This window comes from Leptinotarsa decemlineata, unplaced genomic scaffold, assembly GCF_025532065.1.
Source record: "Leptinotarsa decemlineata unplaced genomic scaffold, Ldec_3_MD MMD2_P_RNA_scaffold_12, whole genome shotgun sequence".
Taxonomy (NCBI): domain Eukaryota; kingdom Metazoa; phylum Arthropoda; class Insecta; order Coleoptera; family Chrysomelidae; genus Leptinotarsa; species Leptinotarsa decemlineata.
This window is the reverse complement of record NW_027412526.1, coordinates 1,788,374-1,803,254: the sequence shown is the minus strand read 5'-3', so window position 1 is coordinate 1,803,254 and position 14,881 is coordinate 1,788,374. Positions and strand designations below refer to the sequence as shown.

The 14,881-nt window shown below is 36.8% G+C and overlaps 1 protein-coding gene across 3 annotated transcripts; it reads right to left on the bottom strand.

Annotated features, from left to right (window-relative positions):
• Positions 1-3,814: 3,814 nt before the first annotated feature.
• On the bottom strand, positions 3,815-14,095 carry LOC111517690 (UDP-glucosyltransferase 2). Of its 3 annotated transcripts, none has more exons than XM_023173911.2 (6): positions 13,954-14,095; positions 11,400-11,919; positions 8,706-9,064; positions 6,225-6,447; positions 4,522-4,741; positions 3,815-4,371 (listed from the first exon to the last, which is right to left on the bottom strand). In XM_023173911.2, exons 2-6 carry the CDS (start codon positions 11,866-11,868, stop codon positions 4,104-4,106), a joined length of 1,539 nt encoding a protein of 512 aa, XP_023029679.2. In that variant the 5' UTR covers positions 11,869-11,919; positions 13,954-14,095; the 3' UTR covers positions 3,815-4,103. The 3 variants fall into 3 exon arrangements, with proteins under 3 accessions (XP_023029679.2, XP_074027644.1, XP_074027636.1); XM_074171543.1 differs by lacking the exon at positions 13,954-14,095 and adding an exon at positions 13,421-13,511 and having other exon boundaries at positions 11,400-11,890; XM_074171535.1 differs by lacking the exon at positions 13,954-14,095 and adding an exon at positions 13,258-13,381.
• Between the last annotated feature and the right edge of the window lie 786 nt (positions 14,096-14,881).

The following is a 14,881-nucleotide window of genomic DNA, read 5'->3' as shown; positions in this document are numbered from 1 at the left end:
TCCAAGTGAGCGTTCCAGGTGAGTCTTTTATCAAGGACAATGCCAAGATATTTCACTTCCGTTCCAAATGGAATGGCCTAACCATTGAGGGAAAGTGGCGTTAGATCGTCCAATTTTCTCCTCTTGGTGAAGGGGATTAACACAGTTTTGCTGGGGTTGACAGACATAATCTGCTCCCTCAGGCACCAACTGTGAACAACGTCCAACGCGCTTTGGAGATTATTACAAGCTACCCTTTCCAACGTGGACCTTGCCAGGATGCAAAAGCTTGCAGATCACCTTTTTTTCTGTCGAGGGCATCAAGCAGACTATCCGCCAGGAGCGACCACAAAAGGGGAGAGAGGGCAGCTCCTGGTAACCCTGAACCTGATGCCTCGCCTTGAAGAGTCGTAGATGCAGTTCTGTTTACTAGCATGGCATAAATCCAGCCAGTTATGGTTGATTCTATACCCTTCCTAGCCAGAGACAATCCTATAGATTCAGGTAGTGGGAGATTTCTTCAACAAGGTTGTTTAATGCTAAATCTGTCCATATGCTGGTTTGCATATAATGCTACCCTCCTGATATGTCCATCCATTATCCTATCAAGTCCTGTCAGCAGAAAATATGTAAGGCTAATTGGTCGTACCGATTTGGGGTGTGGGTCTTTCCGGGAACCTAATACTTACGTCCTCAATACGTTTCGTGCAGTCTCGGTCTAACCTGCACCAGCACCTCGAAACTCGAAGTGATCATTCAACTGAATTCAGCAACGTTCTGCTTGCATAGTCTTCACGAAGTCAATCTGAACAGCTGAAGAAAAGGATAATGTACCGGGTCTGACCACATTACTGAGAATACCCAGCCTTTCCTCACCCTGCCACTCAACATTGAGAAAGTGAAGACCGTCAGAGAAGCGCTTAAGGTACTTGTCTCCAAGAACATTTTAGAGGAAGTGACTTCGTCGAAAACAAACGAGAAGGTCGAAGCGTGGGAACAAATTACGCTCTGCAAACTTGCCGTTATCCTTATTTTGCATCTGAAGTTTTTCAAATACATTAACTACCGTTGCACGAAGATTATCAAGGCTTTTGATTTTGAATTCGACTTGAAGTTTGATTCGACTTTGATATCGTCGGAAACACAGTCTCCAACAGAGAGACAATACAAGCTATTCGCCGTCGTTTACCATGAAGGCAAAAATGCCAACATTGGACACTACGTGACCGATGCCTTCCACGTCGGCTACAATTGCTGGATTAGGTACGACGATTCTTCGGTCAAGACCGTGCAAAATGAGGACGTATTGAAACCCCAGGGAACGCGAGTTCCTTATTTGCTGTTCTACAGGAAAAGCGATATTTTCCTATCTAAATAAGGTTGCGTCTGGAATCTTACGGAATTTCTCGTTTAAATTTTTATTGAAATTGATATTTTTTTTTTTGGTTTTAATGAATTATTTTATTCTTTCATTAGTGATAGGTATTGTTCAATTTTTAATGTTATATGTATATTTGATTTCGTTGGAACTAATTATAATTAACTGTACATTCCAATCACACAATAAAATTGTAAATTTATCAGTTAATACCATATAAAACTTTAACAAAAAATAATGACTGGACCTCGAATTATACCACGACGCTCATACCATATAGAGAAACTGTCGAAGTTCGGTAACTATTTAGTTTGTATGCCATTCGATTCCTTTTATTTTTCAATACTACTAATATCTTTTATTATGCATATAAAATATATTTATACATAAAAGGAAAAGAGTTAGCCAAAGGCCTTCTTCCATCCCTCCCAAAAATCAGACAGCGAGTGTAAGAAAATTATTATAAATATACTTATTCACTATCATAACAATGATAGAGAAGAGGAAAAAATAATAGATCGTACAGTTGCTAAAAACTCTTGATATTCTTAACATTATTTTGGTCAATTTAACAATTTTATTGCACTACCATGCATTGAATTTTAAATCAGCACTGAGCAGTAAGTATCTCTTTTTTTTTTATTATTTAATCGCATCAACCATTTTGGTTATTAGCGAACAGTATTTTACTAGCATATTTACAATTTGTTTTTGATATCAATAGCTTCTATGAACGAAAGTACATTATCTGTATTACAATTCGTTCCTAAAATAGTTTCTAGCGTTCCTATCAGCCTGTGCAGGCATTCTATCAGGATATGTTTAACAGTGAGTTGTTCATTGCAGGTTTCACATATCGGTTGGTTGGTGTTTTTGAAAAGATAATCATGGGTTAATCGTGTATGACCAAGACGTACACGTGTGATGATTATTTGATCTCTACGTTTTTTCGGTAAATTTGTCCACGGTTTTATTGATGATTTCACTTGCCGAAGTTTCGAAATTGATTCACTCCACCGATTTTGCCATGCCGTTTCCACCTTAAGTATCTGTGATTTTATTTCTTTCCTAAATTGATGAATATCATGATTTAGAAGAGGTAACATTTCATTCAGATAAGAAGGGAGTATGTTAAAAAAAAAACATCTTCGAAATTTGGAAGTATGTTGGATGAGTTAATTCTCAAGTTGACCATATGTATGTCAGAATGCCTGCTTAATAAACTATATGAATAACTAGGTGTTTTAGTTTGAAGCAGCTGTACCTCACATTCAGCTCCTTCATTTTTAACAAAAATGGTGTGACATGACTATATAGTATACAGCATATGATTCGCATGCAAGCATTTCATATACGTTGTAACTTCTGCTTGTTGCGGCAAAAAATTGTAATACACCCCGAACAACAATACTCGATTTGAGGGTAAATAAGAGTTTTAACTAACCTGAGTTTCATTTCTTCTGATAACTAATACTTGAATTTGTATATCTATTTGAGTTTCAAAAATGATACTTTGGAAATGTTTGTCACATGTTCATGGAAAGACAGAGAGCTATCTATGGTTACGACAAGATTTTTAGCACTGTCTACCCAGTCAATGTCTGCGTTATCGAGAGTGAGCCTAAAGTTGCACTTAGTTTCTACTATTTGTCTTTGAGACCCTATGCATGAGGCCAAAGTTTTATTTAGATTGATTTCAGTCCATGATTCTCCGAGTATAGGAATGTTTCGTGCAAATCTGTGTTTATATTGGCCACGCAACTTTCTGTATCGCTGTTATGACAAGACAAATATAACTGTATATCATCTGCGTATAGATGTACTTGACAATGTGATAGGAAAGTGGGGTAATCAAAAATAAACACTGAAAACATCTAGGGTCCTAAAATACTTCCCTGCGGTACACCTGAAATTGTTTCTTTCAGGGACTACCATGAGTAATCATCCAGTTTGACCCTCTGTGATCGGCCTGTGAGATAGCTGGTCATCCATTTAAGAGAAATGTCGTCGAATCCTATGAACTTGAGCTTGCTGATGAGTCAATCGAAATTAACTAAATCGAAAGCTTTGATTTGATTGATCTCTGAATCTCGCAAGATCGTCTATTACTTTCAACAGTCTGTGTTCCGTGTTTTTGCGGAACCCAGACTGCTCGTAAGGGAGTATTCGATTTTCTTCAAGAAAAGCTCTTACTTGACGGAAAACATTTTTCTCAAATATTTTAAAGCATGAGATAGGGTATGCTGATAGGGCATAGGTCACTGAACGTGGTAGGTGCATTCTTTTTCGGAATTGGAATTATATTAGCAACCTTCCAAACATCTGGAAAGATATCCTGATTTTGATTTCGTATCAAACCTGTGTATCAAACTGAACATCGATTCAATGTTTAGTTTGATATACAGAGCGCCTTGAAAATTTCCCTGTGGTGCTTGTGTCCTGTCCTCAAAAAAACAGTTGTGATGATTCAATGTTTTTATTAACACTTGTATCTTCAGTTTATTTGCTTTTATGCTTTCATAATTCCCGAAGTGTACCAATTTCAGAGAAACAATATAAACATATTTGATTGTCATCAGTTCGAAGTGTACGTGCAAGGAGTTTACTTTCTCCTTGTCATGGTTTATAATCATACAACTGAGAATTTTTTACCAAAAATTAATCTCCCCTAAAAATATACCCCTTTCAATTCATACGATATAAGTAATTGTGAATTGTGTAGTAAAAAAACGAATACACAAAACTATCAGTTCCTTTTCACTTTTTCGTTTTTCTTCAAAAGTAACGTATATAATCTACCAATAATGCAAACGCAGAAACAGCATACAGCCAGAAGGAATATGGCGACATCTACCATGAAGTACTTGTAATAGGGCATATCTGCCGCGGGGCTTCGCAGATGTTTCGCTCCTTTGTGTCTGATGACGTACTCAATCCAATACACAGCCTTATCCACTCCCTTCAGTGGTTGATCTTTGAGGATTCTGGCAGCTTCGGCAATATTCTTTTTATACCTGGAAATAGAATGGAGCGAATCATTTTTTAGTTGTCGGGAAAAATCAATTCAGTATATGTTTAATAGTGTCTCCCATATAAAAACCTTGTTTGAAGAGGATGCTATTTTCATTCAATTATAATGAAAATAAATTACAAAGGGAACCTACTGTTCATTTTCGACCACTTCCACAATTGCTCTCTTCAGGTCATCTTTCGTCATGGTTTCAAAATTTAGAGGGACAGCCATTTCTTTTTCTGATAGTGTTTTTATATTTTGTGGCTGATCAGCTAGAAATGGGATCCCGACCATTGGGACTCCATGGTAAATTGCTTCTTCGATTGATTGGACTCCTCCTTGGGTTACGAATACCTTAACTTTTGGATGTCCTGAAATACAGAAAGAGAGAGGTACGAAAAAGTGAAGAAATAAATGGAGAAAGTAAGGAAGCAATTGTATGTTTCGTAAACACTGTTCAAAATGTTGTTTTTGAGACAGTCAGCAATAATTTTGATGAGCTCCAGAAAGAAAAACCCTCAAGGAACATTCAACTTTGAAAAATTACTGATAAATATAACTCTGAAGGATCCAGCAAAAAACAATCAGGCCATCTTCTATGATATTTGTCTTCAATCATTTTGATAATAATATACGATTCAAAAGACATATAGTAACAACACCGGGTTTTTTTTTCAATAAATACAAAATAGTGATGAGCGCTGAAAATTTTTTTCAGGGTGGGGCATCGAAAACTTCACATGGAGGTTTTGAGTTCTAATCTTGCAAATCCTAAAAAACGCTCAGACAGGTCGATTTTTATTGGGAGGAGGACAGTATTTCCGCATTTACAGCGTCGTCACTTCAACCCCGGAGCAGAGGGGTGAACAACCCTTGTAATTTTAATAGGGAACTGGGGGCGAATCGCACATCATTTGAAAGAGCTTGGAATTCTCTAAACAACGGTGTACATTTTTTTTCCAATTTGGAACTGTTCTGTCTTGATATTAATTTGAATATCCTAACAGAATGATGTAAATAAAATCCAACTAATTTGAATTAGAGTTTATTCATTACTGTTGAAAATAGGAAAGTCTGCGATCGTCGGTCGCAAATCAGAATATAAAAAATATAAAAAAATACTTCGTTTTTAAAATGCTATCCTGACCACAAATACAGAGTGATTCAGCTGTACATATATAACAGGAACCATATTGAATTTAGAGTTGAAGTTACTTACTTCATTATCATTATAGCATATGCTCAAAATGGACAACTCCAGCTTCCATGCAATAATACAGATTCTGCTGGAAACGTTCTCGCACATTGCAAGATGGAGGGGCTTGTATTCATGATTGTACTCATGTCCCTCTGTTATTAAATGAGTAGCATATGTGGAATTCATTCTACCATTCTGGAAACTATATTTGTGTTCCTTTATGCGAGCTTTGAACGTTCTTCCAGTTTGACCTATATAAAACATCGGACATGACCCACATGATAATTTATACACTCCCGATTTTTCTGAAACTGAACTTTTATCTTTGTTATTCATAATGTGCATGCCTAAATTGTTGTTGGTTTTGAAAGCAGTATTTACACCTTTGCTGTGCAGAAAATCTGGAATATTTGTAGTGAGTTGGCCTAAGTAGCTCAAGGTTCTATAAGTTTTATCTTCTTCTTTTCGAATTGGGTGAAATTTTTTCAAAGCTTGACTGTATAACTTTTTTGACGATAAAGAATGTATTAGGCTGCTATCGTATTCATTGTTGATGGCTATTTGTTTTATTATGCTCAGTTCAGAATGTCAATAAAGAACTGAACACTTTTTCTGTAGGAAAAATCAAGAGAATGTTGAAGTGCAACGAAACTTACCCAAAATATCTTGCTGTGGCAACCATTTTCTGATAAGGACGTTATTCGATATATTTCGGACATAATCTACATCACTTTTCCATAAAATGTTGTAAGGTAGTTCTGCGAAAGCTTTTATAATAGCCTCTATGAAGTTGGGGCTCAAATTTCTGTTCAGGATGTTGGAACCCAAACTGAAGTACACTGCTCCTTTCTTGGACGAATCCAGAAAGTCCTGGAGATCCTGTGAAATGTTACACAATCAACAATCAATTTATTGATTAGAGGGTACACTGAAATCACAAATATCGAGAATAAATGTGAGGACCATAGTTTGGTCTATCTCCTCTTCGAAGAGACATTTTCGTCACTGCTATTTCCTTCAGAATGGCAGGAAATAGCAGTGACGGGGAAGATTGAAAGGAAGAGGAAGATAAAAACATTTTCCTCTTTGAAGTTGATCACTTGGTGATAGAAATACGTGTAGGTTCCTGAGTCGGCCATACCCCGTTAGTAGACCCATCACTACCCTCACAACGTCACGGTTGTGGTCCGTGAATCTGAGCGATGGTTTCTTTATGAACTCTTTTGCCTACCTCATTCCTGGTGGGTCGTTTTGCCAGTCCTGCTCTACCACCGATGTTACTATGAGTGTTGTGAAAGGCATAGTTGACATACTTGAGACCGGGAAGCTTGTGGAGGTCACATTATTGGACCTGTCAAAGGCCTTCGAGTGTGTTTCCCACAGCATTTCACTCGAAAAACTGTCATATTATGGTGGAAGAGGCACTCCTTTGGGTTTGATTGAAACTCACCTGAATAATCTTTTTCAGAGAGTTTTTTAAAGCTGGTGGCGTAAACCATATTTTTTATGTATCCCCATAAGAGAAAATCCAGTTTTGGTAAATCTGGTGATCTAGCGGGCCACCGTACAGGCCCATTCCGTTCATTTATTGGGAAATACTTCATTTAGATGATCTCTCACTTCTGTCGAATAGTGAGCAGGAGCACATACATTATTCCATTCATATGTCCCTGAAAAAAGTATGGACCAATTACATATTCTCCAATGATGCCTCCCCAGACATTTATCGACCACCTATATTGATTTTCTGTCGAATAATAATGGTAATTATGTCGATTTTTATGGAATGTCGATTCATCCGACCATAAAATGTTATTGAAAAAATATTTGTTTCGACGAATTTTTCCCATGGCCCAATTGCAAAATCTCAGTCTCTTCCGAAAATCGGCATACAGTAGTATGAGATGGATGAAAGAGATGTTTCTTCAAAACTCGTTGCACTGATCTCTCACTTATATCCACTATTTCACCAATTTGTCGTTGACTCCTATTAGGATCTTCTTCAACAGCAAGAAGAACTTGCAATTCATTATCTTCATTAATAGCTGGCTTGATGCGCTCATGTTTAGAATAATTGATACATCCGGTTTCAACAAATCGTTTAATTTTATTTTATTCGCTGAGGTTGTTTCAGACAGAAAAAATATGGCACAAATTTCGATTATTGAAATTATTGTAGTTATTCAAGTACGTACATTTTGCGGTGTAATTCAAAACTTGTTTATCTAGAAACAGATAAGTTTAGGCATGAGGCGATATTTTAAGGAAAGGCTTCGACAAAACTATGCAGAAATTGCACGGTGTTCTATTTAGGGAATAAATGTGTTATAAACATAACATATATCTCGATCACAGTCGTCACATTTGGATTTCACAGTAAAAAAATAATTGATATGGCGATACAATAGAGAGTTGTCATTTTTAGAAAAAAAATAAGAAAAACTATAGGACACGCTATGATGTACAAAATTGAAACAAGATATCTTTCGTACATTCTTCAGTCGTCAAATGGATTTCGCTTTGAAAAAAGTCGAGTTTATGACCTAGAAATGGGAAGAACGACCATTTTTAGAGAAAAATGCTTCTTTAAGAAAAACTATTGAATCTAGCCATAGGGAATACTCAATAAAATTTGTAGAGATTTCGTTGGCGCTCCTTATGGATCAATATAGAGGGTGTTACATTCAAAATAAGGAAGATTCTGCAAATGTTTATTTACAATATGTGGCAAGCGGATTTTCATACCCTCTAGAATGTAGAATATTTGGCCAAAAAAAAATTCAACTGGACTTGGCAAAACTTTATAATTTCTTATATTCTGAGTGACGAATATTGGAAAAAAACCTGTCATGCTAGATATCTCGAAAACCGCCGAAGTGAAGATATACATAAAGTGTCTTTCATTTTCTATGTAGAAACCGAAAAAAGATATAAAATATAGGTTGCGATTTGAAAAAAACACAGTTGGGATCCGCCCAGAAAAAATTGAACACCCTGTGTGACCGCCAATATTTTTATTTTGTCGAGCTCGAGTAATGAAGTAATATTATAGAAATTTAGATTCCTATCTGTTTTCTACATAGAGATATGGAACACCGCGCCACTGTTGCATGACCCTGTTTATATTTCAGTCTTACCTTTGGTAGCGATAACTTATCTCTTATATGCATCTGGCTGATCTCTATAACATTGGGTACGTTGGGCCTAGGAATATGCATCACCGGGTTAACATTGACCAAAAGCAAGCTGGTGTTCATCAAGATGTCACCCAAGTAGGGCAAGTCGTCTCCAAAGTATTTCCTGGCTAGTTTGTCTTCCTTCGGTAGAATGTACCAATAGAACAGAGCTCTGTACCAAATGTTGTAGAGGAATCCCTTCAGTCTGTATGTGAAACTGTAGTCATCCACCGCTACTGTCAACAGATCGGGGTAAATGGGGTGCGTAGGGTTGCCCATTAGGTCATGGGAGTGGAGAAATGGTGATAGGGATGAAACTCCTGTAACAAATTCAAGCCGAAATTTCAGCTTTGAACAACTCAGATTCCTGAGTTGTTGTGAAAACTGATTGGATTTTGATTTTGATGTGTGGCCATGACAGATCAAACACTCGTCTAGAAAAAAACAAAAGAAATGATTGTTCGCTCATCATTCCAGACGATTATGAAATAGTATTGAGTTTACTCGTGTAGAGGACTGTCCTGAAAGTATTATCTATCATTCACATATAATAGAACCAAGAAAGAGCCAGAAACTGTACTCTGAGGGACTTCGACGCTAATTTTTTGTTCTGCAATGAAAAGTTGTTTTCAATAGATTTCTCATCGGCACCCTTTTCAATTTTTGAATGCGAAAACATAGATTTTTCGCATTAGACGACGACTTCCGCCAAAAGAGGTTAAAGGAGGTAAACTATACACTCGTTTGAATAATTCAATTTCACCCATTGGAATTTATGTCTAACATTTTTCAGGACAGATTAATTTTTGGTCTTCGGCCACTTTTGGAGAATTTACTGAATGAGAGAACATATATATATATATATATATATATATATATATATATATATATATATATATATATATATGTATATATATATATATATATATATATGGTTTTTTCAACTAGACTAATTAGTTCGAACTCTGCGTCTCAATTTATAGGGATGGATGTTTCCCTTTACCTGCGTTGCTGCCACCACCTGTGTTTGCTCGACTACCTGTTTTTGTGTTATTACCTGAGCTGCCTCTCCTGTCTCTGTTATTGTACCTGTATTGTCATGTACCGAGTTTTGCTTCTGGGGTTGAGCGGTCAGATTGCTTGTGCGAAGCGATAAAACGGATCTCCATGTTGATGGTAATCTTTGCGCATCATCCCTCTTGTTCATATTATTAGGCCGGACGGAACATTAGGTCACACGGTATATCGAAAGCCAACACACACGATTAGGTACCTAAACGCAAATTCACACCACTGTCTTCTAACATTATTTAAGATATCAGCCGTGACCGACCTAATCGCAAGCGTTATTCGTTTTTCCAAGTGACTCAAATCTGAAGATTCAGTTTTATACTTGCTCTTGACATATCCCCATGAAAAGAAATCTAATGGTGAAAGATCAGGTGACCGCGCTGGCCACTCAATCGATCCTAGCGTCCTTATTAACTTGGTAATGTGGTGGTGCTCCATCCTGCTGAAACCATATACTGGAACTTGAGGTTTTTCTGGATCAGTATATAAATTCGCTAAACTTGGAATGGACCAATGATATGGTTTCCTTCAATCCCTGCCCAAACATCAAACTTTTGAGGGTATTGCTTGTGTTCTTTACTCATCCAGTGAGAATTTTCCGTTGACCAGTAGAGGCAATTTTTCTAATCAGCATGACCGTTAAGAGACAAAGTTCACGCATCAGAAAACATAACGTCTTCTAATTGGATGATATTAATATCCAACATTACAATCATTTGCTCACAAAAATAACTTCTTCTATCAAAATCGTCTTCCATGAGCTCCTTAGTAGGTATTTTTATGTAGGGATGCATTTTAGTTTCTTTAAATTGTTTACTATCGTTGTATGGCTAACATTGATTGCAGTGGATACCTGTCTACTCGATGTACGTGGGTTTTCCTCAAACTCAAGCATCACATCTGATTTGAGTTCATCACTTATTGCGTTGGCAGCTGCTTTTTTTATCTGCCCCACATGACCAAGATCGCGAAACTGTTTCTCTATTTTCCTTATTGTTCCTCGAGATACGGCGATAAATTTCTCATGAAATAGGCTTGCTACTTCCTGTTGTATTCGGGTTTTATCTCCGTAACCAATCATTTGTAAAACGGTTATTTTATACATTTCCGTTAATCTAACCATTTGTCAGACTTGAAGTTTACGAACTTTAAATTAAAATTGAAATACTGACAACTAATGTTGTAACATACAAAACAAGTTGACAAGCGTTTCAAACTAACGTTACCACGGAACTTTTCCACAGTTTTTGAAAGGATAACATCTGAAAAAAACATTGCTATGGTTTTTACTTACTTTCTTCATCAATACTTCGAAATGAAATAAGTTTTGAGTATATTGCAATAATTTTTGTGTGTATTTTAAAGAATTTCTAAAATGAATAGAAATGTTTTTTCATCAAAAACTAACTACTTATTTTAATAAAACAAAGTAGCTACTGAAGAAGGCTCAGAATATCACGAGGTGAATTTCCCGAGTAACGCATTTAGTTCAGTTCCCAGTTCACGATTGTGGAATATTGAAAACCACATGACCTTAAATATGCAAAATATACATATTCATATTGGATATTCATCTTCACTCACCTACGATTGGAGCATGGAACCTTCCACCATAAGCATATATAAGCGGTAGCAACCCTTCTACAATCACTATGTCGAAATGTTCATCGCGATTTCTTATAACCTTCTGTACGTCTTCTCGTTTCATCGGTTCTTCCGTCAAGCGCGTCAAGTATCCATGAAGCCACAGAAAGTTGCCCATAAGCGTGTTACTCTTAGACAAGTTTGTGCTCAGATTGGATTCCTCTGCTATTTTGTGTACAAAACCTACATCGATCTCTGTGAGATTCGTAAGAGACGGGTCTTTCCAAGGGATGGGTGTTATCGAAGTCACGTTGTGTCCTCTGAGAGACAGTTCCCTCCAAATCGGCTTCAAGCCCACTTGATGGCTGTATGAAGGGTAGAAGGTCACTGCCAGGATCTTAGCACTTTCAATCGATGGGAAATTTACGAATATGAACACATGGAGGAACAGTGTTGGGATGTTGTTCATGGTTGCTGTCTTTATTCAACTACTGGAGATGAAATGGCGGTGTTTTTGTAGCTGTGAAAAAATGAGGACATTTAATTGCCAACAAATTTATTCAGCTGATAAGGAATATCTCTTGGATTCACAAATATCACTGTTGAATATATTATAACGGGTGGCGTGTGGAAATGAAATGTTTTGTCTCCAGTGGTGAGTGATTTTTACCCATCATTATACTCGCATGGTGGAGACAATAGTCTAACTAGAAATCGACTCAACTACCGTTGTACGAATCAACGCAGAAGAGGTTCCTGAACTAGGTAGGACGGTAACCGAACGGGTTAACGTGGGTGGTTTGCTCCACTTCCTCAATCGACCGCTGTGTGAACCGATGGTTCAATCCGCGAGGCCGGACGATCGATTTTCACTTGCTATCGCTCAAGAATCATCTCCAGCAATGAAGTCCGTTTCTGGATGGATGTGTTAGGTTAGGTTAGGTGAGGTCCAAAGTGAGTGCGTCTATTCGACCCTCCACCGCAACCCGCAAGGGTTTATTGTGGCTCACACCAATTCGCACTCGACAAAGTAGACCCAGCTTCTTAACGAAGCCGAATAGTTTGTATGGTGAGTGGTCTTTCAGGTCAGATGGTAAGATTATGGGTCCGCCGAACTCTTAAATCCAATAAAAATGTCGCTGGAAAAAATTCTTCCAACTGTATAAAACTTTGGTATGAAATTCCTTTCTGAGGCTCAGGCAGCCAGATTTTGATGCAGAGTATATTCGTTATCCAGAAAAGAGCTTTGAGAAGAATATTCAAATTGAAGATGCTTGACTCGTGTAGGCCACTTATCTGCGGAAATAAAATATCAACCATATTTGAAATATTTATTCTAGAGACTGTCTGCTTACTTCACAAACATAAAGAAAGGTTTGAAAGCCATACAGAAAAGTCTACGCGTAGCGATAATCTACCAAAACATATTACATACATTTTTGGCTTTCTACTACTCCATCATGATACAAAAAAAGGATGAGGGAATCTTCTAAAGAAAGGAAGGAAGTAACTCAATACATGGATGTGTAGATCATGCAAATAAGTAACTTTCAGACTTCTTCTTTCTTCTAAAGAAAGGAAGGAAGTAACTCAATACATGGATGTGTAGATCATGCAAATAAGTAACTTTCAGACACAAACTGAAAGAAAGTCCTCCTGAAACAGCTACTTTCATATAAACATTGAATTATACGAAAGAAAAAAATCCTTTCGATACAAATAATTCTATATGAACACTGAATTATATAGAAGATACTTTTCTCTACTCAGTTTGTATTTCAAACATTCGTTGTGGAATAAAAATCAGATATCATTCACATGAGTTCTACTTTAAATGAAAGTAACAAATTGCACTTACATGGAACACTGTCATCCTCACTGGTATACCCCTATGTTTCGCCTTAAGACTGAAGAGCCTTAGGGCAAGTGTCTTAAGGCGAAACATCGGTGTATACCAGTGAGGATGACACCAGTCAGTTTGTATTTCAAACATGACACCATTTGTCGACAAATTGTGTTGCATTTTAGACAAGGAAGATTTTGTATCGACTCGGTTCACAGCGAATTCTTCACATTCATAGACTCTTCCGAAATTAATTTGCAGAAATTGTGAATTGTTTTGAAATTCAAAGGTTGAAGGTTATCAGAAGAACGTCAATTGATGATTAATCTCTAGTTATGGTGATGGATACAGAGCAAAGATACCAGTAACGTACAAATGTGCCGAACCATTCAATTGATAACCTTGATACTGTACTTCAAATGTTTCAATTCAACACAACATATTTCGAACATTTAAGTAGAAGTTTCAGAAAGATTTTGAAAAAAAATTCAAAGGTATGTTCATTGAACTCTGCGTCCGAATTGGTCTATTGAAAAATATTTTTGAGTGAACAGAGCAGCATATATCAGACCTTGTTTCAATTAGAAAACTCCATACGTATGCTTTGAACATCATGAGTTTGAATAATGAGAATAACTTCATGATGAAATGAGAATGACCGACTTTCAAAATGACTACAAGGAATTCAGTTTCATAATCTAGACGACTTACCCAAAACTATATATATGTTCTTGATGATAAAAACAAGTATTTGGTTGATACACAAACTCACGATCTCTGCTTGCACTTTTGAGAACGTTCAAACATGCTTTTATTCAGGTCACTACACTTGTCTTTCGCGACGGTCAAAAACGCAACCTTCATTCAATATGTTAGTCAATATATTGAATCATTGACCAGTTTGGCAAACCGTAGCGGGTAGTGAGGAACTTTAAAAAATTCAGTTGAAGAAGAGTCCTTACTTGGAACAGATTTGTATTATGACTCAGATTACTGTCCCTATATCAATTTGAAAAAAAACCCTTTCAGAGGGGAACTTCAATTTAGTATCTTCCACATGGACATCCAACATCTCAAAAATGGAATAGCGTTCACAGAAGGTGAACGGATATTTAGTGTTTTGAGTACACTCTATGAAAAGTGAAGCTCTAAGAATGTGTTTCATAGCTCGAAAATCGACTATGCCCAATGGCGGAAACATTCATCGCGGACTTATTTGAATTCCGAAGTCAAGGATGTGTGGTTTTTGTTTTTTCTCAGAACGGAACAGGAATGAATACATCATCTTCTTTTTTTCCTAAATATATCTTCGTTGTTGCGTATAAATATAGAAAGGAAATATAGCGTTCGAGAGCGAAATCAAATCTGAATAAAAAAGGAATCACGGCGAACACAATACGGGTAGGTTAAATAAAAGTCTTGTTTTTCATTTACCTCACTGGGAATTCTGTTACAGTGTTCATTTTTTCTTTCCTCTCAGAGAGATCCATGAAAAAAGGGATGGTTATTCAATAAATTCATGGATGCAGCCGTTACTACGTGGTAGGAGATGATCATAATTAAAAGAGAAATGAAAATTTCTATGTTTTTTACCACTGCAGTAACTAACGTTACTGCAATTTTGTCCTATACGGACATT